General features: G+C 52.6%; 2 protein-coding genes across 5 annotated transcripts in view; one reads left to right on the top strand and one right to left on the bottom strand.

Moving 5' to 3' along the window:
* The first annotated feature begins 5,405 nt into the window (after positions 1-5,405).
* On the top strand, positions 5,406-22,414 carry Podn (podocan). Of its 4 annotated transcripts, none has more exons than XM_085839111.1 (13): positions 5,406-5,662; positions 7,449-7,564; positions 8,739-8,799; positions 10,112-10,431; positions 11,788-11,881; positions 13,059-13,123; positions 13,956-14,065; positions 14,683-14,839; positions 15,147-15,262; positions 15,515-16,172; positions 18,384-18,532; positions 19,428-19,634; positions 21,628-22,414. In XM_085839111.1, the coding sequence occupies exons 4-12, from the start codon at positions 10,117-10,119 to the stop codon at positions 19,606-19,608; spliced, it is 1,845 nt and encodes a 614-aa protein (XP_085695237.1). In that variant the 5' UTR covers positions 5,406-5,662; positions 7,449-7,564; positions 8,739-8,799; positions 10,112-10,116; the 3' UTR covers positions 19,609-19,634; positions 21,628-22,414. The 4 variants fall into 4 exon arrangements, with proteins under 4 accessions (XP_085695237.1, XP_085695238.1, XP_021016011.1 ...); XM_021160352.2 differs by having other exon boundaries at positions 5,407-5,662; positions 21,715-22,414; XM_085839112.1 differs by having other exon boundaries at positions 8,739-10,431.
* A 1,474-nt stretch (positions 22,415-23,888) lies between these two features.
* The window catches only part of Slc1a7 (solute carrier family 1 member 7), a 45,202-nt gene continuing 41,716 nt past the window's right edge, over positions 23,889-27,374 (bottom strand). The window contains exons 8-11 of the mRNA XM_021160857.3: positions 27,102-27,296; positions 26,455-26,589; positions 25,963-26,065; positions 23,889-25,159 (exon numbers count right to left, since the gene is read on the bottom strand). Coding sequence (XP_021016516.1) covers positions 24,941-25,159; positions 25,963-26,065; positions 26,455-26,589; positions 27,102-27,296 — 652 coding nt within the window. The 3' untranslated portion in view covers positions 23,889-24,940. The remainder of the gene's footprint in view (positions 25,160-25,962; positions 26,066-26,454; positions 26,590-27,101; positions 27,297-27,374) is intronic.

The following is a 27,374-nucleotide window of genomic DNA, read 5'->3' on the forward strand; positions in this document are numbered from 1 at the left end:
GGGATTAAAGTCATGCATCACCATGCCCAGCTAAGAACCGTTACAATTTAATTGCCTCTAACTAAGCAGTAACTAAGTGAACAAATAGAGAATCATTTAGTATGACATTCAAAGACTTGGATTTTGCCAAATGTTGCAGTTCTAGCTGCCCTGGGCAACGGCTGCTTTCTGAACACAACAGAGTCCATAAATATTATTTACCAAAGAAGAAATCAGCCAAGTTGTACCTCTATGTAAATTACTCCGTGGGTTGGACCCACACTGGTAAGAATTAGGGATTTGTAATAAAGGACTAAAGAGGGGCCTGAAAGATTTACAGGCCATCAGGAACCACAGCCAAGTCTGGCTAAATTTTAGTTTTTCTCAATAGAGAGTTACAAAACCTTCTGGAAGGGTCCGATCTTGGATGTGTCTGGAGACTGCTGCAATGAACAGCTCTTTAATTCTTGGTAAGAACGGAGAATATTGGGCTAGATTTCTGGCCCTTGAGAAGTGTGGAGTCTGATTCCATTTGGCTGGATGTTTTATCTGGTATGGGATTCGAGCCAGACTTCTTGAAGAACTATTTTTTTAAAAATCTAAAACTCACTGCCCAAAGTGGCGGTCATATAGTCAGCTCTCTTAAGTCTTTCCTGCCAGTATTCATGCTGCAGCATTCATCTTCAGCAGGATGTAGACACAGCAGGTGCTTGTCCTGGGGCTGCTGCATTTGTGGCCACAAACATTCAGTACATTGGGGGACAATTGACGATACAGTGCTGTTTATTTAAATGGCAGGCAACAGGGCTGGAGGTGTAGTCTGGCGGTAGGATGCTTTCCTAGTGTGTGCGAGGCCTGGGCTGGAGAGATGCCTCAGTGGTTTAGATCATGGGCCGCTGAGTTTGATCCCCAGCACAAACGTGAGGTGGATCACAATTGTCTGAGATTCTAGTCCCTGGGGGATCCCATGTCTCTTGGTTCCTTGCTTATCTGCATTCGTGTGTACATACACCCCCCACACACACACATATAAGGTTGCATAAGTCACAAAGAGTAAGCACTAACTTTATAATCAACTACCCACTATTAACCCTTTTTTTCACTTGCAAGTTATTTTATAATTCACTTTTTAGAATATGGCACCTTCTGTAGTGTGAAAGAGACAGGGCTGTCCAATACTAGGTACTTAGGGTGGGAATAAATGGACACAAAGAAACTATATGAATGGTTGGCTTAGGCAGCTCAAAGAAGCCTTAGGTGTGATGAGATGATAGCCAAAGGCGTGGTGTGACTCGAGCTCACACATGTGAGCAAAGGAGAGAGAGATCAGGGAGGGTGCGAGTTTGCTTTGTGATTACACGTTGGAAATCAATTGAGGACCAGAGAGATGGCTCGATGGTTAAGAGCACTGGCTGCTCTTCCAGAGGACCCGGGTTCAATTCCCAACACCCACATGGTGGTTCATAACCATCCATAACTCCCATTACAGGGGATCCGACACCCTGGGCACCAGGTGCATGCATCGTGCACACACACACATACAGGCAGGCCAGAAACTCATAGATTAATAAATACATCTTTAAAAAAAGAAAAGAGTCAGTTGAACTTCTTGGCAATAAAAACTGATAGTGATCAGACTAGAGGCATCAACCACAGATGTGTGCTAGCCCCGAGGACGATGTGAGACAGACATTAGTGATAGCTGAGTGGTCACCTGAACAGAGACCACAACATCCCACTGACGGCCAGTTCTGAGGACTTCTCCCTTTAAAATATTTCTTCTGTAAGCCAGAAAGACGACTTGTTTGTTCCTCTTGTTTATACTTATACTTGGACTTGTTCATAGCTTTGGAAGAAGTGGACTCTTCAAAAGCTTTCAAGTTTTCAGTGTGTAAGCAGCCCTGGGGTGGACCGTCTGACTGGTCCTACTGGGACCACTGAATGGCTGCTGCACATGAGAATCTCGCTGGGCTGAACCTGAAGACCCACATTCCAATTCTGCCTCCAACTGTGGTTTTCTCATCATTCTCTGCTTCCTTGATGAGTTTTGTCTTTGTGTGTGTTCATGTGCACGTGTGCACATGTCTTTGGAGACCAGAGGTCCTCACTAGGTATCTTTTTCAGTTGCTCTCCACCTTAGGTTTTGTTTTTGGTTTTGGTTTTTTTTGGGGGGGTTTTTTGTTTTGTTTTGTTTTGCATTTTTGAGACAGGGTTTTTCTGTGTAGCCATTGCTGTCCTGGAACTCACACTGTAGACCAGTCTGGCCTTGAACTTAGAAATCTGTCTGCCTCTGCCTCCCAAGTGCTGGGATTAAAGGCGTGTGCCACCACTGCCTGGCTCCACCTTAGTTTTTGATACAGGGTCCCTCAAGCTTACTGATTTGGCTAGACTGGCTGGCCAGTGAGCTCCCAGGGTTGGCCTGTTTATGCCTCCACAATACTAGGGTACTTTGCAGATGTGCTGCCATGTCTGCCTTTTCTATGGGTGCTGGGTATCCAAACTTCAGGTTGTCAGGCTTGGATGGCAAACATTCTAAAAATTGGTCCATGTTTCCACCCTTTTTACCCTATTTTTTGGGAGCCTAGAATTTACCAATTAAGCTAGACTAACTGCCAGCAAGCCCCAGAGATCCTGTCTCTACCCAACACCTCCAATTTCTGAGACTATAGGTACACACCATTATGCTTTATTTTCTAGATATGGGTACTGGGAATTGAACTCAGGTCTTCCTGTAAGCACTTTACCGACTGAGCCATCTCTGCAGCCCCAAGTCTTGGCCTCTTGTCAAAAGCCTTCAGTCAGATGTGAAAGTTCTGGGCCTATAAGCTTTCTTACTTGAGAAGTAGTAGGCAAACAGATCAGAAGCTCAAAATATGGGCAACTTGATGAGGTCCTGTCTTAAAATTTAAATAAACAACTAATAGAGGGCTGAGGATCAGGCTTAGCAGGCGATCCCTGGCATGCACAGTGACCTGAGTTCAATCCCCAGTACTAGTGATAAAACAGCAGCAACAAGAAAACCTTTAGAGAGGCCCCGCTGACCCAAACAGCACTCTGTCTGATCTCTAATCAAGCTCCTGTCGGCCGCTCAGCACTCAGGACTCTGCTCGTGGGTGAGGAAAGGTCTTGAGTCCTGAGCTCAAGGGAGGAGGAATTCGTTTCTTCTTGGACGGTAAAGAATAATAAATAGTGTGCTGTTCCTTTTCTCTCCTTTGCAGCATCAACTCCCCACGCCCACTCCAGCAAGTCTTCTTGTCCTTCAGCCTTAGCTCTGTGTCACACAGGCTCTGTCTTCCCCCTCTCTTTGTGTTGCTTCCTTCTCTTTTTAGCTGGAAGGCACTTGGCCTGGCAGTACAGGAGGTCCTTATCTCTCGACACTTGTCATCTTCAAGACAGAACTTAGTGTATAAGTGTGTTACTGGTCTGTTAATTCAGGCATGGGGCGCTAGAGTGTGAGTGTAGGAGCCCAGGAGAAACTCCAGTGTGAGCCCTCACCTTGTGCTTGCTGAGACAGCTTTGGGGATTCTGTCTACTTCCATCTCCTTGTCAGAGTGCTCTAGAGTTACAGACGCTGCAGTGTGTGGCTTTTACATGGGTTCTGGGGACCTGAACTCAGGGTACCAGGCTTGTGCAGCACATGTGTTACCTGGTGAGCCATCTCTCCACCCCCACCCCACCACTTTTAGAGACAGAACTTCACTGTATAGTCCAGCAGCCTCAAACTTGCTGTCTTCCTGCCCAAGCCACCTAAATGCTAGGATAACAGGCATGCCCCTTGATACTAGTCTGTGTTTGGACATCTCATGGAGTTCAGTCAGGTCTGGATAACAGTCTTGTAAAAGCAGCTGTCTTTTTTCTTTTTTTTTTTCTTTTTCTTTTTTTTTTTTTTTGGACTTACTGTGAGACCAGAGCTGTGCAGAGAAGACCTGGAATTTTCTGTTTAATGTAGACAGTTTTTAATGTATTTCCCTTTGGGCCCAGGTCTACTTGACCCCATACAATGTAGTGATCTTAGCCTGAACAGATGCTGACTCTGAGAAGCAGCGTAAAGGAGCTGAAATGCACAGGTAGTCAGCTGGGTACCCATCCCTTCTGAAAGCCGCAGGGCTGGCTTCTGTGCCTAGCACTTCGTTGGCACTCATCATGTGCTGATTTTTCTTGTTCTAGAAGATTTTTGGTTCATGGGTAAGCCAGCCAATAGAATCCAGTTCTTTTAGCTCCACTTGAATCTAGGCTCTGTCCAGAAAACACAAGATGCATCTCTGTTGGGCCCTGTCCAATCTTGTGAATCATACCAACTTTCAAGTTTGAGCTCAGAGAAGATTGGAATTTGAGGCCAAAGAAGGCAAAATATTTCCCTTTCCCATTCGTGTTAAGTTCTTCAGTGATGGGTAATGGAAACAGATGGCTGTGGGTTCAAACATAGGCTCTATCCCTCCCTACCTGCCTGTTTGCATCACAGACGGCTTTTGCAATGGGTAGATGGACCAGAACCCCGGCTCCGAATGATGATGTTAGTTACGCAGCCTAGCACAGGCCACATCCTTACTTGTTAGATGGGGAAATAATCTTCCTTTGCAGGGCTGTAAGGACTAGAGACTAACGCACGGAGATATAAACTGACTGCCTGGCAGCGCAGGAGGGAAAGGTCTGCAGCCACTTTAACCAGAGCCCTTCAGGGTCTTGGCAGTTTAGGTGGCCAAGTGGTTCCACATTTGATTTATTATCTTTATCTCTCTCCGAGAGCTAGGTAAGTCCTGCCCAAAGGCCACAGCACGTAGAAGAAGACAGGTTTGTTTCACAGCAGAGGTGCCAAGTAGCACCCAAACCCAGTCTCACCGCCTTTCCACCACGAAGCCCTTGGCGCCAAACAGTGTTGCTTCAGCTGCTAGTACTTAATGTGCCTTTGCTTGGAACCGTTTTCAGCTCCTGGGAGCAATATGGTGGTGCCTTAAGTGCTCCCTGCTCAGTCCCTTGCTTTCTCCGCGACTAGAACCTGTGTGCTTGAAGACCCCGGTCCAGTTTAACTCTCCTTCAAGGTTCACCAAGTTGTGGGCCCAGGACCAGTGGAGTGAGGGCGGATGGTGGGGAGGAGAAGGAGGAATTTTGCCGGGAAGGGGTCCAGCAGGGTCTTGGCTGACGCAGCATTAGCCACGCTCGCTCGGGACCCTAGGGTGGGAGAGGGAACAGGGAAGGTACTTGTGCCCGGAAAGGTTGCAAACTCCTCTCGGGCTTGAGAAAGAAGCTGAGCGCGGAGGAACTGGATGGAAGGAGCCTTCTCGGTTCTCCTCAGGTGCGGGGGGCCTGCCTGGGTGCGGTCCCAGCCCGCAGGCTGGCAGGCGGAGGTGGTGCGCTGGAGGCACTCGGTGTTGGGGGCGTGGTGCGGCGGTCGGCCCGGGCGGCGGCGCGAGCTCCCGGGAAGTGGGCCCCCTGCCAAGCCCGGCGCAGTGGGCTCGGCCCTCCCTCTCGGCGCCCGGCGGGACCCTGCGCCTGTGTCGGGAGAGGCCGGCGTCCGGCAGATGCACGCGGGGCGGGGGCCGGGGGAGAGGCGGGGAGAGAGAACCCACAACAAAACTTGGCTCGTTGCGCCCACGGCTCGACTTGAATGACAGGAGCCGGCGCCCGCGGAGCGCAGCGGACACCCGCGAGCCTGTTCCGCCCACGGCGCGGCGCGCAGCAGCAGGTAGGACGCGGGCGGCCGGTGAGCCGAGGGACCACGGGCCACCGACTGCGCCCGGGCAGCTCTCTCTGACATCCCGCCGTGCTCCCACTGCCACAGCCGCGAGAGGGGAGGATCGCCGTATCCCACCCTGTCCGGCGGACCCCGCGCAAGGGGCACGGTTTAGGCACACCTCTATAAGGGGTGGCGGGCCCCCTGCGGGATCCGGAGCAAGGGGCAGGGGACGCTTTTTCTACTCGATGTTCAGTCCCTGCCTTCGGGCTCCTCCCGCTGCGCACATCTGGAAAGAATCTACAAGCGGATGGGGAGGGGAGGTGGAGGCATACGGGCGGGTGACAGGGACTGTGGGGGCAGGTGGAACTGGGAAGGGGCCTGAACCTCTACACCGACTACTGGGGCCCAGGGCACCCTGCGTCTTTTCACGTCAGTTCGTCAGGGGCTCCACCGAGTCCAACACCGACCTCTTTACATACAGAAACAAGCCCAGGGAGCCAGGGCAGGTGAGACGCACAGTCAAGCAGCGGAACTTGGCTTCCGCAGCTTAGGTGCAGTCTAACACAGGGCACTGCACTCCGACCACTCCGTCTAGGCAGCTGCTTCCAGCGGAAGACAGAAAGGGGCAGGGCAAGGAGCATGGTCGTCCCCAGGTTGTGTGGGTCTCTGAACCACTATCAGCCTGGTGCAGGGTGGGGGGTGGGGTGGACCAGGCTGGGTGAGTTGGAATAGCTGACCTGCAGTCAGGTGGAAGAAGGGGGTGGTGTCGGCTTGGGATTCCAGTGCTGGGGCCCCGGGTTGGGAGGCAGCTCCTGCTGAAGAAGGCGTGCAGGGAGGGCTGTCGCCCAGGCTAGGATGCAGGTGTGCAAGAGGTGGCAGGAGGATGAGCATTAGCAGCCTGCGTGTCTGCTGGGGGAGGTGCAACCGCGCTCTGCCTGGCACGAAGAGGCACCTGGACTGTGGGCTGGGCAGACCCCTGGGTAGGCCTTTCCTTCTCCACCCCTCCCTTTTGCCCTGAAAAAGCCCAAATGACCAGATCCCGGGCTCATAGGGCGAACACCACTGGGAAGGGCCCGGGCTGCTCTGGAAAAAGTCATCAATGACTGGTCTGGGGCTTCTGCCCCCTTCTGTACACTCTTGGAGCCCTGGGCCCAGTCTTCGGTGTGTAAGGTAAGAAGTGTCAGAGTCAATGACCTGTGCACCATTCGAGCTACTCTTTGTCCCTTCCGTCTGAATCCTGGGTAGGAGGTGGCACCTGTAGGCTTGTTGGAGCCATACAAAGAGTGCTGATCATGACTTATTGGAACCCTGACGACTCTCTCTCACCAACGTCCTGGCACGGTGGTTGATGCCCTCGGCAACCTGTGCCTCCACAGCCAATTTCTATTCCCCGTTTTCATGCTTCCACACAGCTGCCTCTTTCCTGCCACTACTCCACACCTTGCCCATGGTTTCCACCTGCTTTGTTCACTTGGGGGAACTCCTACTCAGCCTTCAAGAGCAGCTTGGGGCTATGAGCAGAAGACAACCATTAGTCCTAGTCTTAACTTTAATTGATTAATTAATTAATCTATTTATTTATTTACCTATTGGGTGTGTGTGTTCGTATGTGCATGCCACACAACGTGTGTGGGAGTCAGAAGACAACTTGTCAGAATTGGTTGTCTCCCGCTGCCCTGTGGGTCCTGGGATTGAAATTCTGGTTATCAGGCTTGGAGGCAGGCCACTAACCACGACTGGCTGGGCCATCATGCCCTTGCTTTCCTCCTTTTTAATTGTATGTTTGTGTGTGCAGGTGCTGGCAGGGGCCAGCGGCATCAAATACCCCAGAGCTGGGGTTACAGGTGGTTGGGAGTCATCCCAGAGAGTGCTGGGCTCAGTCTTCTGCGAGCAGAGCACTGCTCTTAACAGGTGGGCCATCTCTCCTGTTCCTGACTCTCTCTCTCTCTCTCTCTCTAAACACACTCAGTTATAAAGCAGGGAATCCAAACAGATGATATTGTAGGTCTTTCTCCTCTGCCTTTCACAAATTCATTCCACTCCTGGAATCAGGGAGGCTCAGCCTACCCTGAAAGGACAAAGCCAAGACCTCTGGGCCGAGGGCTCTTGAGGAGTCTGAGATTTCTGAGGTAGGCAGCAGTAGGGACCATTTGCCCTCGAGTTTCCAGCTTGCAAATTAGGAGCATAGTTTATGCCTAGTCCTGAGCCTTCTATTGCTCCATCAAGCTAGAGCCCAGAAGAGAGTCGGAGCTCGGTGAGTGTTTACTGCACTGAGTGCAGGAGGTAGTGCTGGGGTCTGAGCATCTGCTCCAAGCCTCATCCATTCTTCCTTTCTTGCTCTGGAATCCAAGCTTTCCATCCGAGCACCAGCACTGTACCCTCTTTGTCCCTTGCACAGTCTTGCCCACGGTCCTCTTCATGTCAACAGCTCCTTATCTTCCAGAAACAAGGCCCATATTCCATGGGTAACCTGTTCTGGACCTGTGGCCATTGTGCCTGCTTGTGTTGTTCCCAGTTCCCACATGCCACAGTCTGGTGAGCTCTGTGGAGTTTTCCACATAGACTCCCTGGACCCCAGGCCTTCCTAAACACACCCTGGTGCACTGCGATTAAAGGCATGTGCCTCCATGTCCTGTACAAATAATTTGTTTTTTGTTTTATAATGTAAGATAGGTAAACTTAATTTGGTTTAATCCAACATATTAAGTGTTAGGAATTCTATATCATTATTAGTATTAATGAGGCATTTTACATTATTTTCTGCAGTGCCTTTAAAATCCACACACACTGTGTGTTCTTTAAAGCATGCCTTAATGTGAACTAGCCATACCTTAAAGGCTCTATAGCCTCATGTTGACGTGCGGACAGGGGATCACAAACCTCTTAGCCAGGAGCCTGCTCCAGGTTTCCCTGTAGGCCTTGGTGTTCTTGGCCCCCAGGAAAGGAACATGGGGTGGGATGATGCAGAAGCCCTGGAGCTCAGCTTGGCCCCTTAACAGTGGGCCACTGCTAGCTGGTCTCTAAGCACGATGAAGACATTTTCAGTCTGGTTCAGAACATTGATCTAAATTATATATCTGTACAGATAAGCTTGTGGACTTTTATGGAGACAAGCCAAAGGTGAGAGAAGAAAGCCAGCCTGTCCAGTGAGTACCTTGTGTTTGTGAGGACCAGCTTCTTCCTGCCTCCATTCCCTGGCCTCCTGCTCTGAGGGAATTTGAGGCCCACTCCCCCCACCCCCACCCCTACCTCTCCTTGGCTGGTCTGGTTAGAAGACTGTGGAATCAGCTATGGGGGAGGGGAAGATAATGATGCGTAGAGGGGTGGTGGTGGGGGGTGGAGGGCAGTGTCACTCGCTGATCTCTACTGGGCTCCCTGGTTCTCTGCTGGACTAGCAGGCTGGGGTTCAAGTCTGCATGGACTGTATGTAGAGTTAAAGGACCAGACTGTTCCCTTCTTCTTTCCTATCCGTCCCTTGGGATATCTCATCCTCCTAGGGACCTCTTTATGCTGGCACCTGAATCCAGTGGGCAGTGGTTATAGTATCACGCGCCAGAGGGCAGGGATGTGATCTGCCTTGCCTGTGTGTCCAGGACCCAGAGCTGGGTTCAAGATAGGGCATCTGAGAAAGTGAGAGCACAAAGTGGTGTCTGAACGGTGCAGCAGCAGGACTCACAAGTGAACTAGTGGACTATAGCATCTTCTGGGAGCAAATGACTTGGGAGAAGCCAGGCCAAGAAGTCTAAGTGGGTCTAGACAGGGGATGGTTGAAGAGGGATGCTAGAGTGAGTAATGAAGTGGTTGGGAGGCAGATCATTGCTGTTGAAAGCAGAGTGGGTGATTCTCAACTTGGGGGTCATGACTCCTCCGGGGATCAAATGACCCTATTCACAAGGGTTGTGTGTCAGATATTGACACTACAATTACCATCAGTAGAAAAATTACAGGAAGTAGCAGTGAAAATAATTTTATGGTTGGGGTGGGGTGTCACCACAACATGAGGAAAGGCCTGGAGGAAGGGGCCCTCCCTTACCATCCTGTGGATGTGTTGGGAAAGAGAGTTGGAAGAGTGTCAGGGCCAAGCCTTGGGGCCCTACGTAGAAGCTAAAACATAGGGACACACCTGCTACACCTGCTAAGAGATGGACAAAAATCTGCCGCAGAAGCTGTCAGAGCAACAGCAGTCTAGGTCCTGTCTCAGCTTCCTTCCTGTGAAATAAGGGTACAGACTCCTCAGGACCCAGGCTGGTGAGAGTTATGGAAGGTTTTGCAGCCCTGCCTAAGGATGGAGCTTCTATCACCACAATATTTCTATCACCACGTGGGATATTCCTGATAAGACAGGGTGGCTGTCATCAAGGTCTAAGTGCCAACTGTCTCATGACCTATCGTGACTGCCTGTATACACGCCCAGTGCATTGCCGGGCATCGCGGTGGGCTGAGCTACTCTTCCCACAGGCACCATGGCCGGCAGCAGGGGCCTGCCACTCCTACTGCTGGTGCCTCAGCTCTTCCTGGGCCCTGTGCTGCCTGTGAGGGCACCTGTGTTTGGCCGAAGTGACACCCCCACCCTGAGCCCCGAGGAGAATGAATTTGTGGAGGAAGAGAATCAGCCAGTGCTGGTTCTGAGCTCCGAGGAGCCAGAGCTTGGCCCAGCCACCATCGACTGTCCCCGAGATTGTGCCTGTTCCCAGGAAGGTGTCGTGGACTGTGGTGGCATTGACCTGCGTGAGTTTCCAGGCGACCTGCCCGAGCACACCAACCATCTCTCCTTGCAGGTGAGGCTAATGCTACGCCAGCAGCTCTCCCCAACCGTACATGGTTATTCAGAACCTCCAATTTCTGCGGTTTCTCACTAGCCCCAGATTCGGGGTAAGAGGGGAGATCAGACTCATGGAGTCCGGGTCCCATCTTTGGGGTACCTGTGATGTCCTGGTTACAGAATCTTGAGATATAGCCTGGTGGTTTGTGGAAGAGTCTGGGCTGCCATAAAAATTTTTAGAGTAAAAATGTCTCCCCTGGGCACATAGAGAGGGTGCGCTAACACCATTACAGGACTAGGAAAGCCAAATCAAGGGGAGTCAGCTCCTGGAGGCAGTGGGCTCAGAGCAGACCGTGAGAGTGCTGGCCCCTCCTGAGGCCCATGGGTCGATGGGTGGATGAATAGGTGGGTGGATCCTGGTGTATCCAGGGCAGCTCTAGTAGGAGGCACTACTGCTCCAGAGGAGATAAAGAGAAGGTGGGAGATCTGCCTGTAGCCACTAAGGGGGGCGGGGCTTGGTAAGCAGTGGGCCAATGAGAGGAAAGGACAAATTGAAGGCTGTTCTTATTAGGCTCCTTTGCCCACCCAGTCACATACAGACTGTCTCAGTACCTGCTGTGGGGGCCTCTGGTTCTGTGTGGTGTGGGTGTGTAGGAAGGGCATGGTCCCACCCTGACTTCAAGTGCTCACAGTTCATCGGTGCAACTGACAGATGAGTAAACAAAGAGGTCCAATAGAGATAAAAGGGCTTAGCCACTTCTGCCATCTCAACACTCAGGAGGCAGAGGCAGGCAGGTCTCAAGGCCAGCCTGGTCTACAGAGTGAGTTCCAGGACAGCCAGGGCTACACAGAGAAACCCTGTCTTGAAAAAACACAACAACAACAGGGGGGAGAAAGGAAGGAAGGAAAGAAAGAGAGAAAATAAAAAGAAAGAAAGAGATGGAGGGGGAGGACTTAAGCTATGGGGCTGTGGAGCTATGAGGTTTAGCTCAGGCTCTTCCTCCAGCTCAGGAAGGCTTTCCAGAGCAAATGGTTAGAAACTTAACCTAAGGGGAGTGGGAACTGCAGGGCCAGAGAAGGGCACACGCTTCTATTTAGGGAAGGGATCAGCTCCAAGTGACTGTCACTTGGTGCCTGCTGATCTGAACTGTGGCTAGATGTCTGCATTGTGGGCTCTTTAAGAATGGGACTCACACATCGCTGTGCCCATTGCTGTGCACTGTCTGCCTCAGGAGAGAATTCCAAGGCAGGTCCCTAAGAAAGTGCCGCTCCTAGGGCCAGGGTAGGAACAGAAGCCTCATGCACCGCTGACCCCACCCCCAACCTCCGCTGACCCCCACCCCCAACCTGCCGCTGCCCCATCTCCTCACAGAACAACCAGCTGGAGAAGATCTACCCGGAGGAGCTGTCCAGGCTGCAGCGGCTGGAGACGCTGAACCTGCAAAACAACCGCCTGACATCCCGAGGTGAGGACTGTGGGACAAGGGCTGGTAATCAGAGGCCTGGGGGGCGTGGTGAGAATTTAGCCCTGCAAACCCCAGGGCGGGGGCGGGCAGGCTTGAGTTGGACTGGCAGGGGAAGGGGACTCTCTGATATGAGCCTGAGCCTGCTGGTGACTGTTGGAGACCCAGGAGGTGGGGCCTGGGAATTGAGAGCACAGGCTTCCTGGGAACTTGTCAGAGACTCTCCAGTTTGCAAGGGCCCTTAGAATCCAAGAGCAGCATTCTTAAGTCCCGCCCCACCCCTGGAAAACAAATATAGAACATAATTGGGATAGAACTTTTGTAAAACAATGTGGAAGGGGGAAAAAAAACCTCATAGTCCCTCCACTTTGAATTAATTAATAATAAGATTTTAGTATTCCCCCCCCCCATTTTAAAAGAAAGTAGCTTTATTTGTATGTAATTTATGTACCATAAATGACTCAGTTCAAAAGTCCAGTCAAGTTTGCTGTGATTGGGTGAGTTTATACAACGTACAGTCAGTCACCTCTTATGACCTGCAATCACTCACCTTAGACTTTAATCCACAGTGAACTCCTGCAATAGTTCACTGTGCTGTGTGCAATAGGCTGTGGAGGCCTGAGTTGTTTCACTTAGCAATTTGTTTCTCTTGTTGCTGTTGCTAGAGCTCTCTCTGGCCAACCCATCACACTCCACAGCAGGGTATTCCCCGGAGAGACAGTCCATGGTTTATGTAACTGTTCCCTCTCCAGCATCTGGTGGTCCTGGAGTGGAAACTGGGTGTCAGAGGCCAGCTCAGGGCTGGAGAGGGGCCAGTCTAAGTAACTGTAACATGCCGTCTGTCCGAAGGGATCAGGAGTGAGGCCTCTCCTGCTCTGAACTCATCCCAGCTTGGCTGCTCTTGCCTATAGGTGGGGCTGAAGTTGACAAGGGGCTCTGACCCCCTGCAGTCATCCCTGTGGGAGCACTCCTTCCTGGTCAAAGGATTAGACTGGGTCCCTCAGTTCCTCGGCAAGCCTCTTAGCTGCTTGCTTCTATGCTTGAGCCACATGAGAAGGAGAATGAAGGCAGGGTGGACACTGGACTGAATGGAAAAGGAGGGCACTGCCTAGCAAGTTGGTGGTTCCCCTGCTCCCCTGTAGCCTCTCCTTCATCCAGGGCTCTGACCTGTCCTTTAAAGGGCTCCCAGAGGAGGCATTTGAGCATCTTACTAGCCTCAATTACCTGTACCTGGCCAACAACAAGGTGAGGGCCATAGAGGGTGGGTGTGTGGACTTCCCTGGAGTGGGTGGACTTCCCTGGAGTGGGCGGACTTTCCTGGAGTGGGCGGGCTTTCCTGGAGTGGGCAGGCTTCCTTACCCTCCTGACTCTCTTCCCTTGAGCTTTGTGGTTGTTTCCCAGTACTATTGCCCTTGATGTTGAGAAGGGGACACATAGCATCCCCTATAATCTAGAGCATGTCTGACAATGAAGCAGCAAATACCTCCAGCACATGGGTGGAGGGAGAGCCCAACTTGTCACACAGGCACTTGGAAGGCTTCTTAGAGGAGATAACATTTGAGTAAGGCATGAAGGGCAGGCAGATTCCAGCCTGGGCTCCAGGCAAGGCTGTTCAGTTTAGGTGGCCTGTGTCGATCCTCCCCAGTGCTCAGGTGGGAGGATCACCTGAGTCCAGGAATTTGATACAAGCCTGGACACAAGGAGACATTGTTTCAAAATGTATACAAGTAAATAATAAACGGAAACTATGGCATGCTAGAGCTTGCCTTCCCTCCACCCATGGAGCAGTCAGATACTTCTCAATTTTCACCATTTCTTCTGACCTTCTTCTAGTCCTTCCCAGTGAGCCCAGGAGTCCAGAAGAGCAGGGACAGGTGCAAAAGGCTTTGATTGACAAGGCTGTGGGGGCTGGACACGTTTATTTCATCAAAAGATGGAACTAGTTTCTACATTGGGAGAGTGGCTTTGCTTAGTGTCTTGGGAAGAACCAAGGGCAGGGGAGCAGATGAGCGAGCGACAGGGCCCAGAGCTAGCTTCTGCACCTCTATTGGTCTTTCTGCTAACTCTTCCCTTTCAGCTGACATTGGCACCCCGATTCCTGCCAAACGCCCTGATCAGTGTGGACTTCGCTGCCAATTATCTCACTAAGATCTATGGACTCACCTTTGGCCAAAAGCCAAATCTGAGGTCAGAGGTCAGAGGGATGATCCTGGGTGGGTGGGGACGTATAAATGTGGGGAGACTGTGGGAGGTTTGGGGGAAGCAGAGGCAAAGCAGGAGACACAGGCGAGCCCCGAGAAGGGGCTTGTTGTGCGGTGGGGGGACTGTGGGCTGTGTCCAGGGGTGTGGAGAAGGAACACCCAGGGCCTATCAGAGCGCAGGAACCAGAAGGCTGAAACCTGAGGGATGAGGAGGATGCCAAACAGTAAATGAGGAATAAAAGTGTATGCATGGAAGTGGTGGGGTCTGGGTAGAAAAAGCCCCTCCCGCAGGCCTTTCTTTGAAGCTGCTTCTACACAGGACTTCTACACAGGGCTTCAGATGCAGGTGCCTGCCTTGGACCATGAAGTCCTATTTCTGCTGTTAATTTATGTGGTGACTTCTGGTAGGGTGTTGAGCCTTTGGTCCCTGTTCCTGTCCATGTAGGGGCTCTGAAGTTCTTTAACTCAGTGTCCCTGGGTTAAGAGGGTAGAAAAGTACCCTGGGCTCTACTTCAGCTTGAACAGAAGTTTGAAGGCACATGGCAAAGCTAGCTTATGGCCAGGGAGCCCTGGTGGGGTGAGGACTGTACCTCAATCCTGCAGGTCTGTGTACCTGCATAACAACAAGCTAGCAGATGCCGGGCTCCCGGACCACATGTTCAACGGCTCCAGCAACGTCGAGATCCTAATCCTGTCCAGCAACTTCCTACGCCACGTGCCCAAGCACCTGCCACCTGCTCTGTACAAGCTGCACCTCAAGGTGGGAATGGAGAGGGGAGCTGAGGTAGAGGCAGACAGACCCACATCCTGGGCACAGAACTGCTGAGGGAGGAGAGTGGCCCAGTTGGGCGTGGGGATGCTGTGTGAATCGGAGAGTACATTGTTAGGAGAGCAGGCTGGAGTCTGGGTACCTGACCTTCAGTGTGGGTTTGAGGGTGCTGTCAGAGCACCCAGGTGCTCAGGTCTGACTCCCCTCCTGGTAGCCCCCGGGCTCCTCCACACATCTCACCCTGAAGCCTGGCTTTTGCCTCTGCCTCACGCTGCCCCATCCCTCCCTTTCCTTCTAGAACAATAAGCTAGAGAAGATCCCCCCTGGGGCCTTCAGTGAGCTGAGCAACCTACGGGAACTGTACCTGCAGAACAACTACCTGACGGATGAGGGTCTGGACAACGAGACCTTCTGGTGGGTCCCTGTGTCACCGCATCCTCCCCATCACCACCCGGCAGTATTCAACACCCGGCGGTCCCAGCCTGTCTCAGCTCGGCACAGTCACGTGTCTTCTTTTCCTTGGTCGCTTTCTCTGGAGAATCTTTGGGGTTTATGGCTGTTGCTATTTCTGTCTCTGGGAACAAGTCATGTGTATAGACAAGGGCTGCTGAGACCACAGATGGCTGTGGCCTCCTGCCTAGCATCTCAGTTTCTTCTTTTCTCCAGGAAGCTGTCCAGCCTGGAGTACCTGGACTTGTCCAGCAACAACCTGTCGAGGGTCCCAGCGGGTCTTCCCCGCAGCCTGGTCCTGCTGCACCTGGAGAAAAATGTCATCCAGAGCGTAGAAGCTGATGTGCTGACACCCATCCGCAACCTGGAGTACCTGCTGTTACACAGCAACCAGCTGCAGGCCAAGGGTATCCACCCACTGGCCTTCCAGGGCCTCAAGAAACTCCACACAGTGCATCTATACAACAACGCGCTGGAACGTGTGCCCAGCGGCCTGCCCCGCCGAGTGCGCACCCTCATGATCCTGCACAACCAGATTACGGGCATAGGCCGTGAGGACTTCGCCACCACCTACTTCCTGGAAGAGCTCAACCTCAGCTACAACCGCATCACCAGCCCTCAGATGCACCGAGACGCCTTCCGCAAGCTACGCCTGCTGCGTTCACTTGACTTGTCTGGCAACCGCCTGCAAACGCTGCCTCCAGGCCTGCCGAAAAACGTACATGTGCTCAAAGTCAAGCGGAATGAGCTGGCTGCCCTGGCACGGGGGGCACTAGCTGGCATGGCCCAGCTTCGGGAACTCTACCTCACAGGCAACCGACTGAGAAGCCGGGCCCTGGGACCCCGTGCCTGGGTGGACCTTGCTGGTCTGCAGGTACTACAGGAATGGGCCATGTTGGGGTGGGTGGGGGGCACAGGGAGGAAGAAGGATGGTGGACCTACTAGGATAAGCCTACTCAGCTGCTAGGATGAGTGACAGTTTTGCCAGGAGCCAGGTTCCCGGTGGGATAGCCAGACTGAGCTTATTCATTGGATACACGCTGGGGAGGCGGGCCTTAGTTTAGGAGGGCCGTGGCCACGCAGTCCAACCTACTTATAGGTGCAAGAGCAAAGGGCACAGCGAACACAGTAACCTGTGTCTCTATGTGGCCAGGCCAGTTCACCACAGGGTAGAAGGAGGGGCCCACATTTCACTGACATGCTCACCACTGGCCGCGGGGTGGGAACTGCCATCAGGATGGGTGTTTTCAAAGCATGCTGGGAGAGGTGGGGTCAGAGAGAAGCCAGGAGGTACCCTGAAGATTAGCAGGGTGAAGAAGCTGGCTCTGTGGCCTGACTGGGATCTCTCCTCATCCAGACCATCCTGCTGAGAGCCACACACCAGAACCCAGCCTCCATGTGGCCCTTATAGCTGACCCTCAGGAGCACAACTTGGCTTCCTCTTGTTACATTGGCTAACTCACTAAAGGGGAGAGGGGCTTGGCATACTTCTTGTCTCTGTTGCCTGCCTCAGGCACCTAACCCAGCTACAGCTCTCCAGTTAGGCTGCTTATGTCCCAGCCAAGCCACCGTATTTCTCAGCCGAGCCTCACCCACCGTCCTAGGATCTCGCCACTCCTGTACCTGGAAAGCACCTGTTCACACAGATTCCTGTCCAGTCTTCTATAGCTCCCTGCTTCTTTGAGGTCCCGGGCCAGACTCCCTGCTGGGGGTTTCAAACCTCCATCTGCTCCTGCTCCAGCACACCGTGGCCCTTCTACTGGAAGCACAATACCTGCCTTCTTACAGGAGACACCTATTCGTTTGTTCCTTTGTTCATTCATTCATTCATTCATTCCATAAGTCTTAAAGAGTCCCCATATTTGTACTAGACACTGTTGTTCCAGAACTGGGGATCCTATGAGGAAGAAGGGAGTACCACTCTTGTTAGGGTATATCTAGGACTCAGCTTGAGTGTCACCTCGCCTAGAACACATTCTTACCCTTTAGCGGGGACAGGCAGGTTAGATACCTCCCTGAGCCTCAGCCTGGTAAGCGAGGCAGTGGGGATTCCCCCTCACACTGAGTCTTTTGACTGGCAACTTGCTCTTTTTGCCTCAAATCCACCCTGTGCTAATGCCCTGGAAAGCATTTCCTGGCTCAGAGCTGGATGAATCCCTTCCCCACTCCCTGATTACAGCCAAGCCCAAGGTTGTTTTGTCAGGCTCTGGTCCATCTCTACAGCCGGACTGGCTTCCTGAATGTGGAGATGGTGTCTCACGGAGTTCATGCTCTGGCACCCATGGGCACCAAGTGTCTCTGGAATGAATGAGGGAGGGACTGACAGAGCGGAGACTGAGGACAGTGCCAATGGCTGTGGAGATAAAATGGGAAACAAGCCCTGTGGGCCGGGGAGGTGACAGAATTGGAAGTTCTGGGCTTTAGTGCAATGCTGATGCTAGCTTACCAAGCTGTGTGGGATGTGAGCCTATTGGATGACCCTGTATCCCAGCCTCTTGAGATAATGAAAGAGCGTACAGAATGTCATCCTGTCCCAGGGTAGCACTAGGGTGGGTCTGGAGAAGGTGCATATGAGAGGTAACAAGGGTGGCCACAGAGCCAGTGTGTGCCAGGTCCCCTCCCCCACTTCCCTGGCTATCGCTCCTGGGCTTCAGGCACAAGGTGACTCAGAGCCTGACCAGCCTGGGGCCTGCTGGTTGTGCCAGGGTTTCTACAAACCTTGTACCCGCTTTCCTAGCCCCGGCACATGTGACCTGCATGTGTAGATCTTGATGTGTTTAATCTGATGGGAGTGACAGGTAGACCAAAGAGGAATGCCTGTGTGATGAGCCTGTGACATGCAGGCAGCTGGGCTATGACTTCATGTACAAAGGCAGGAGGGCCTGGGCAGGACCCACGTCAATTAGAACAAGTGTGTGGAGTCTGGCTCAGCACATTCCAGCCTCTTACAAAGGAATTAACCTCACTGAGCTGTTTCCCCACCTGGACCCCTCCCCTCACTAGAGACGGAGATCATCGACTGTGGCTTGGTAGGAGTCTGTGAGCTGGTAAGTCCTTGACACCCCCCCCCCCCTCACCTCTGCAGCTGCTGGACATCGCTGGGAATCAGCTCACAGAGGTCCCTGAGGGGCTCCCCCCATCTCTGGAGTATTTGTACCTGCAGAATAACAAGATTAGTGCCGTTCCTGCCAACGCCTTTGACTCCACTCCCAACCTCAAGGGGATCTTTCTCAGGTAGGAAGTCCCTGCCACCCTGCTCGCATCCAGACAGCACGTATAACAGTAGATGGACAGCTGAGAGCTGGGGGAACAGCTGGCAGCTAGAGTGTGGGTGTGGAGCCTGGCTGAGTACACTGCAGGACCCCCACAAGCCCGTGCCACCTCAGTCCCCGAGGGTGAGCATATTCTGCCAGGCTGCAGTGGCTCACAGGTCTGCTAGTGGGCATCAGAAACATTAAAGATGAGTACAGGGTGCTGTTGATGCTAATGTGGTACAGGAGGAAGCCCAGAGAACATCTCACGAGTAACCCCCAGCTGTGAAGACATGGGTGACAGCTGTGTTCAGTCTGCCAGGTGGGGCTCAGGTGTCAGACCAAGAACACAGATGCCTGGGGCCCCATTGGGCTCCGGGGTTAGGACTTCAGAGAACTCAGACCTCACAGACTCTGGCTTCTTCTCAGACTCCCCCCGCCCCCCTCATTCCAACTCCACCTACTCAAATCAGAGAGAAGACAGAATAGAAGACAGGCCCAGGGTGGTGACACTGGGTGGTATGACCCGGCCTTCAGTGTTGGGCTGAGTACGTCCCTTACCAGCTCAGCCAGGCCTTGCCTGTGTGCCAGTCAGCTCTTGAAGTTAGTGGGGAAGGGCAGCAGAGGCAGCTCTCTGCACATGAAGTGACTATGCATAGAAGGAGACCTTTCTTGCCTTTGCCATCCCCTTTCTCCAAGCTAACGGTGTCCTGACAGATCTCTTTGTCACTGGGTGTACTGTGCTTCTTCACAACCCCCCTTCAAAACTTGCTGTAGCACTTCCCAAATATCACCCCCTCCCCTTTTTCCCTCTGAGCTGGGTAGGTGTGAGGGCATCAGCCAGGCCTCCTGCCGCTGACCCATGGACCACCACTCAGGTTCAACAAGCTGGCTGTGGGCTCCGTGGTGGAAAGCGCCTTCCGGAGGCTGAAACACCTGCAGGTCTTGGACATTGAAGGCAACTTTGAGTTTGGTAATGGTTCCAAGGACCGTGGCCACAAAGATGAGGAAGAGGAAGAAGAGGAGGAGGAGGAAGATGAGGAAGAGGAAACTAGATAGGACAAAGTGACATGGATGAAACCCAGGTGGGTGGTCTGTGCGGGTGTGAAGGCACCTCTCACCACTCCCTGCTGTCCCTGACCTGCCTTAGCTTTCTGTGTGTCAATTTCACCCTGTCTCTGTTCTATCCCTTCATTTTGAAAACCTGTCATTTCATTTGTATGTAGGATTGCACCATGTGAGTTATGTGTGTATGTGTGTTTGTATGTGTATGTATGTATGTATGTATATGTGTATGTGTGTTTGTATGTGTGTATGTGTGTATATGTGTGCATGTATGTGTGGGTGTATGTGTATGTATCTATGTGTACATGTATGTGTGTACATGTATTGTGTATGTGTGTATGTGTGTATGTATGTGTGTATGTGTATATATGTATTGTATGTATGTGTATGTGTGTGTGTATGTGTGTGTGTGTGTGTGTGTCTGCTTGCCCACAGAAGCCAGTTTGTGCTAAGGCATTTATTCTAGCTCAGGGAGATGAGTACTGTGCTGGGAGATACTCTGGGGTACAGAGACTCTTAAGTCTGGGGCTCAGAGGAGAGGCCTGGGCTGGAGATAGGAATCTCACCACTGTAGGCCTTGAGATAGGGCTAGATACTGAGGGGCTAGAAGAGCTTGTCTAGGGCAGGGAGGGAGGGGACAGCCATAGGTGGTTAATACATACACATACATGTAACACAAGCATCTACACATGTGTACATATATACATACTTTAGTCCAAGACACAATCATGGGCACATATCTGTGTGCACACATGTGCCTATGGATATATGCGTGGAGGCGTGTCTGGGTACCCATTCACACAGGCTTACATATGACCACACTCACACACACACTTAATACATTCATGGACTTCTCTAGAAGTAGGGGGTGGGGGACTAAAACTGTTTCAGTACTCAAGAGTCCGAGCGAGGTGGGCACTGCTGTCCATAACTGAATGTGTCTACATGGAATGCTTGTGATGTCATAGGGAGCAACTGAGGGAGAGGTGGAGGTGGAGAGGATGACTGGGAAGGCAGGGAGTGCATTTGTTCTGGGGTGGCAGTAGACAAGGGGAGGCCATGTAAAACTCAGGTAAAACTGTTTGGCACTCCTTTTGGCACTGGTGGCAAGGATGCTTATGGGATATGCTGTGGAGGGAGGGTAGTGCATTGAGGAGCGTGGGTATGAGGGCAGCTGGAAGGATTGCAGGAGGTTAGTAACTGTCCCAGTGTGGAAGGAGGGCCAGAGAACTGAGTGGCTGCCGTCACAGGCAGGCTTGATGGCTGGGTCCCAAATCCCATCAGCCCGAGGACCTTGGCTTTCTATCCATGCGGTGGGAGAAGTTAGGCATAGAATTGGAGAATTGGATTCATTATGGCTGGCTTTTTGTTCAGGTTGTGGCACTAGGCTTAGTAAGGAGGAGGGGCAGATGGACGTATTAGTAGCAGAGGCATGGGGAGGAAGCTGAAACCTGGGAGGTGATAGCAAGTGTCCAGGCAGAGAGCAGTGGTCAGAAGGGCTAAGGTTAGGTAGGACTTCAGGGAATGTGCTGGGAACTATGAGGCCAGGGTGTGGCCATGGCCACAGTGAGGATGTTGACTTGAAGTAGAACATGGAACAGAGAGGAGCTGGTAGTGGGGGGTTGTTGATATATAGTGACAGCTATGTGGACGGATGATGGAGACAGGGTGTCCACTCATGAGAGCAGGATTTGTGACAGGGCTGTGAGCCTGGAGGGGCAAACCTGACTCCCAGGGCCAGCCATCGAGGTAGAGTCTCTGTCCTGAGGCACAGTCCTTAAAAGCCAGGGGTCGGCAGGAAAGGGTGATTGCTATCTCATGAGGACTGCTGGTTCTCATGAAAAGGACTGTGGAGTTCTGGGGTGAGGGAGAAGCTTCCCGCTTTGTGGAATGTTGGCCATGGTTAAGTCAACTGAATGGACTGCTGGAAGAAGCCCCAGGGAGCTCTGGATTCAGGGCTGGGAACCTCCTGGTTCTACACTCCCAGGGGCTCCTCCTTCTTCCCACTCACAGCAGCCTGGCTTCCGACACCCCCTTACTTTGATCCACTTCACCCACGGCTGGTTGTAGCTAGTCCTGACTCTCCAACGTGTTCCACAGGACGATGGACTACCGGACTCCTTTCTGCAGCCCAGGCCTGTGCCCCATGAGCGCCCCCTTCTGACACACCCAACGCTGAGCCCAAGAGGCACCCGAAAGTCACACGGGCTGAACACAGTCTCGTGTCCCACCCCTTCCAGCAATGTGTCACACAGTCAGACACGTGCAGATACCACTTCACCACCACGCCCCCAGTTTGGCCACGTAGATAGCCAGCTGCATATGACCTTCCAAACTGGCTCTCTGCACAATCTCACACTGACACTCACACACACACACACACACACACACACACACACACACACACACCCTCACCTCTGAGTCCACACTGGCCTGGTAGACTCAGGCAGCTACCCTCTCCCCTATTCACTTACACAGAGTGACTTATGCTACCAAAAGCTCTTGCTTCCAGCCAGCTCTGGTCGGAAACAGTTGGCCATGTGCCTTGTCCTCTGGTCCCTCCCTTGGAGACGCAGGGTTGTCTCCTTGCTCTGTGGCTGGGTGCTTTTCACAAAAGCTGGCTTTTGTTTTGTGCCTTCCCTATGGGGACTTGAACCTTCTGCCTTCGACCACAGCCTCACCTCCTCCCCCCAGGTGCTGGGCACTCCTACTGCTGGGAGTCCCTTTTTGTTGTGCCCTGGCAGGTCACAGGCACTTTCAGAGAACAGCCTCAAGAAGGCTTGGAGAAAGAGGCAGCAGTGCGTGGTGGGGGTGGGGTGGGGGTGGGGTGGGAGTGGGGTGGCGGCAGCTGCGTTGGTCTTCAGTTCTGCAGGGAAGTTCTGGGTACCTTTGGTTTTGTTTAAGAAGAAAAAAAATATATGAAGATAAAAATCTCAAAGCTGATTTTTTTTCCTGTTACAGAAAAACTAATATAAAGTATTATCCCTGCCCTTGCAACCATGCTGTGTCTGTGTGTGCTTCCCTCCAGGCAATGGGCTGGCATCTGCTCAGGGTGGGCAAGATCCAGCAAGCAGCACCCCTGGCCAGAGGAAGGAGGGCCAGCACCAGGACTGAGGGGCTCCACAGGAGTGGCGTAGACAGAGGAGGGGTGGGGCATAGTAGCAAGGCAGGAAGGCCTGGTGCGTACATATACTTTCTGGGAGGATATCCGCCTTTAATGTTGGACTGCTATGCAGGCCTGCACATTCCCCCTGTGACCCACCTCCCCCCAGCTGAACCTCCAAACAGATGACCCATGGGCCCTGGGCTGTTTAGAACCCACCTGGAAAGTCACCTTTGCATGGAGTTACTGTTAATAATGTTACTGGGTGGTTTGTGCTGTCCAAGCAGAGAGGTGGCAGAAAGTGGGTCTGAGTGCTCCTACAGAGCTGATTTGGGGACAAGGTCTTTTTAGGTATTCCCAGGGACGAGGTGAGGGGCACAGCCACTATGCCACCCCAGTGAGAGAGAGAGAGCTGGGGTTGGACTGAAAGCTGCAGGGAAGTTGAACCTAGCAGTGATGTGGATCTAAATGGCCGAGGGATCTCTCTGCCCCAGAGATGTGTGGGCATCTGTCAAGTTCACCAAACTATAGAATCCTGCCTGTGGCTAGCAGGGAGAGACAACTCGATTCCTTAGGGGTCTTAAGGAGAGACTCAGGGAAGGTCAATTAAAGCCCATTCACATGAAGGAGAAAGTAACTGGTGGGACATTTGAGCTTTCCCAGATGGTCAGCAATCAACTGACGAAGGATAGCCATGTGGACCCATAATAGAACCATAGAGAGTGGTAGCATGGAGGGGGGCGGTGTCCTAGAGCTGAGGCCCTTCCTGGGGTCTTTATACTCGAGGGAGGAAGGTAGATATGGTTTAAAAGTGAGGGTGTGAGCTCTTGGGGGAGCCTGTCTCTTCCCTGGGTCTCAGGTGCTCATGGGCCTGGTATACAACCCCTCCAGACCACAGAGTTATGCCCCTACCCTACCCCCACCCCCACCTCCAACCCCACCTAGAACAGACTGTATGATCTCTGTCCCTTAGGCTTTTTGGGCCAGGCCCTTTTCCAAGGCAAACCGTTAACCAAGGGCAGCTTCCTTCCATTGAGATTTCTTCCTTTTCTAAGGTTTGATTTCAGGGCCAGGGCCCAGACCAAGCTGATTTTTGAGCAAGGTAAGCCCTGCCTTACCTTACCCTGTCTCAAAGCACAAAGCAAAACACATAGTCTGTCACATCCATAAGTCTTGAAAAAAAACCCAGACTTTTATTTATCACATTATCGCAAACATGGAAGGGACTAGGGACTCTTGTTCCATTTTGCCACACAAAGAGTTCTGACCCCAAGGTACTGCTAGTCCCTTGGCCAGAGCATCCCAAGCTGGGTCTTTCTCTTTATGGCCGACCTTGCCCACCCATCTCATGGAAGGCTGACTGGGCTGTACCCCCTGGGATTCCCAGCCCTAGTGGACATCAGTCTCCATATTAGATGAGAGGTCTGGTGGACAGAAACGGACAGGCTTGTAACGTGTAAAGGCAGAAGGTCTCAGACCTGGGATGGACCAGACTTTACTGAGTTAAAACCACATGCTGTGGCTTAGTGGTTAAGAGCACTGACTGCTCTTCCAGAGGTCCTGAGTTCAAATCCCAGCAACCACATGGTGGCTCACAAACCATCTGTAATGGAATCTGACCCCCTCTTCTGGTGTGTCTGAAGACAGCTACAGTGTACTCACATACATAAAATAAATAAATAAATCTTTAAAAAAATCAACACACATGTTGTGGGGTGGGGCAGGGTTGACCTGGCCTGGACACAGCTGGGGCAGCAACAGGGACACTGTTGTTCTATCTTCATGAGTTGGAAGCTGTTGTGGCCGTGGGGACCTGGAGAAGGCAGAGCCTCTTTCACTGTTCCCTGCAGGCTGCCTTGTTTATTAGAACAGAGTGGCGGAGACTCCAAAGACTTGAATTAGCATCCTGGCTATGACTGTTCTTTCAGGGAGTGGTTTTAGCTCTCGGACTCCCAAACTATTTTTCCACAAAGTATAGACAAAGACCCCTACCAGGTGCCTTTGTGTGCTCATGTAGTAGAAACTGTCACAGCTAGGTCCTGGACCACAAGAGCCATAGTTGCTGATGGGTCTCTGCACATGGTTGTCTCTCTTTCTCATCAGTGACTGACTAGCCTGTCAGGGTGGAATGTGCCAGCCTGTGTCAGGTGTGTTTTGAGTTTAGCTCCTACCCCTTAGCCCAAACCCCAGGGTCTGGCTTGGCTCTGCTGCGGCCCTGCAGGTTCACACGTTGGTCTCTAGCTCACTGATCTCAATAGTACAGTGGTCTAGGCTGGCAGCGGCTGGATCCTCATCCTGCTCTACCTGGACCGGGATGTGGTGGGGGCACGTGGGACCCAGGGTTAGCTCTGAGGCCTCAGCCACACTCTTCACACAGCCATTCTGCTGGGCAGCCACGATTTCCTGCAGTGTCACTGGCTTGGTCTCACAGGGTAGCAATTTCTGGAGAGGAAACAGGGCCTCATTAAACAGGGGGGGACTGAGGTAGGTAATGGTGCTGGGAGCCGCAGAAAGAGATGTTCCTATAAACACAGCTGGGTAGCCTTGGCAGGTTACAGGGCTCTCTAGGCGCCAGTTTGCAGGCTGCCTTGTCTCCTGCTGCTTATTTTGGTAGATGAAGGCCTTGCCTTACAGAGTCCATTGTGGAAAACAGTAGCTTCCCTACCTGAACCCCAGCTTCCTTGCTGTGAAGAGGGTACAGACACCTATACATACAAGCAATCCTGATTACCACACTGCTCCCTGCTGTGCCACAAACAGCTTACCCTAGGGACTGGGTTTCTCAGAGGGAAGATGTCTTCTCACTGTTTCACTGGCTAGATCGGGGTGCCCTGCAGGTGGGTCTTCCATGAATAGGTGTTAAAGAAGCCAGTCACCTGCTGGGGCAAAGAGCCCAGAGCTGTGGAGGATGCGACCGACTGAAGGCTTTCTGGTGGGTGGGTTGAACATCTGGACCTCTGCAGCCCCACCTGGCTCCATCCTCTACAGTCGTGGTCCTCAACCTTCCTAACGCTGCAGTCCTCTAAATACAGTCCCTCGTGTTGTGGTGACCCCCAACCATAGCATTTTCACTGTTACTTCATAACTGTAATTTTGCTACTGTTATAAACGATGATATAAATACATGACATGCAAGATACCTGATGTGTGACCCCTATGAAAAGGCCATTAGCCCTCAAAGGGGTTGCCACTCACAGGTTGAGAAGCACTGTCTTAGAGGATTCCTGGAAGGAAACCACTCTCACCTCAGTGCCCATGTCCTGAGCAAAATCCTTCCGGCAGATGTGGGCCATGATCCCTGCCGCCAGTGCATCACCCAGCACATTAATCATGGTTCGGAAGCGATCCCTGGCAAGCCAAGGTGGACAGTGAGCTGCAGCAACTTCAATAGGGAACTGGTAGAGAGCCACACTCAACTGGCAAGCGTGAGGCCACTGCACAGAGGCACAGACAGTGACCGCGACCGCAGGCAGGGAGGCACCTAGTGCACCCACAGTGGGGCTGAAGCAACTGAGGAACCCCCTTCATACCACAGGCCCTGTGTTTAGAAGGGCCAGACTTGGGGTCACTATCTACAACCTCAAGAAGGCTCCATCTTCACTTTTGAATTCTGGGACACCAGTCGCACAGCTGGCGCAGATTATTGGGGTACCCTAGCATACCATACATAACAATCCCCCACCCTGCTGCCCTCAGCAAAGGGTGAGGCTGGGTGGGGACCTGAACAGAGAACTCACAGTGCCCAGTCTACAGCTATGATGAGGTTGATGTCGTCGGTCGGCAGTCCCACAGAGGTGAGCACGATGACCATGGTGACGAGCCCCGCCTGGGGGATGCCAGCTGCCCCAATGCTGGCTGCCGTGGCCGTGATGCTGCAGAGGGAGAAGGATGTGACAGGGATACCCGCCACAGCCCTGGCTCCAAGGAGACCAGGATGCTAGAGGCTGGGGCCAGCCAAGGGTGTGGGGGCTCTGTCGTGATATCCCATTGTGGGGTTCTCAGAGAAGCAGGTCCCTGCTCATAGTCCTTTGGACCTATGGGTCCCCCATTCCCATCCATGAGAGAACTGCAAGAAGTTGGAAATTTGCCTCTGTGGAACAGAGACATTTGGTGATTCTGGTGGTCTTCCAGCACAGTTCCACCCTAGTCACTACATGCAGGGCCTGTCCTTGCATGCAGAGACTGGCCTATAGGGACCTTAGGCTCTGTCCCATTACAACAGCCTGTGCACGACACCAGCCTCACTGGTCATCAGGCCTGGCTCTTGACTCTGCTCACCCTGATCAGGCTTACCCTAGCCCCAGCATTGGCCCTGCCTGTGGCTGACCTGTACCCGTGTCCTTCCTGACCCAGGGGCCCTCTAGCATGTGGCATTAGGACACACCTGATAGTGATGATCTGTCCAAAGTCTAGCTCATAGTTGTTGACCTGGGCGATAAAGATGGCAGCCACGGCCTCGTAGAGTGCAGTGCCATCCATGTTGATGGTGGCGCCCACAGGCAGCACAAAGCGAGCGATGCGGCGGTCGATATGGTTGTTCTCCAGCAGGCACTTGAAGGTGATGGGCAGTGTGGCTGAGCTAGGGGCAGAGGGGCAGGTGTCTGCCCACCACCCTCCTCCAGGATGGTCTGGGCCTTGGAAGTGAGCCACTACGGGA

Source organism: Mus caroli, unplaced genomic scaffold (assembly GCF_978045245.1).
Source record: "Mus caroli unplaced genomic scaffold, Mus_caroli_1 scaffold_6, whole genome shotgun sequence".
Lineage (NCBI taxonomy): Eukaryota > Metazoa > Chordata > Mammalia > Rodentia > Muridae > Mus > Mus caroli.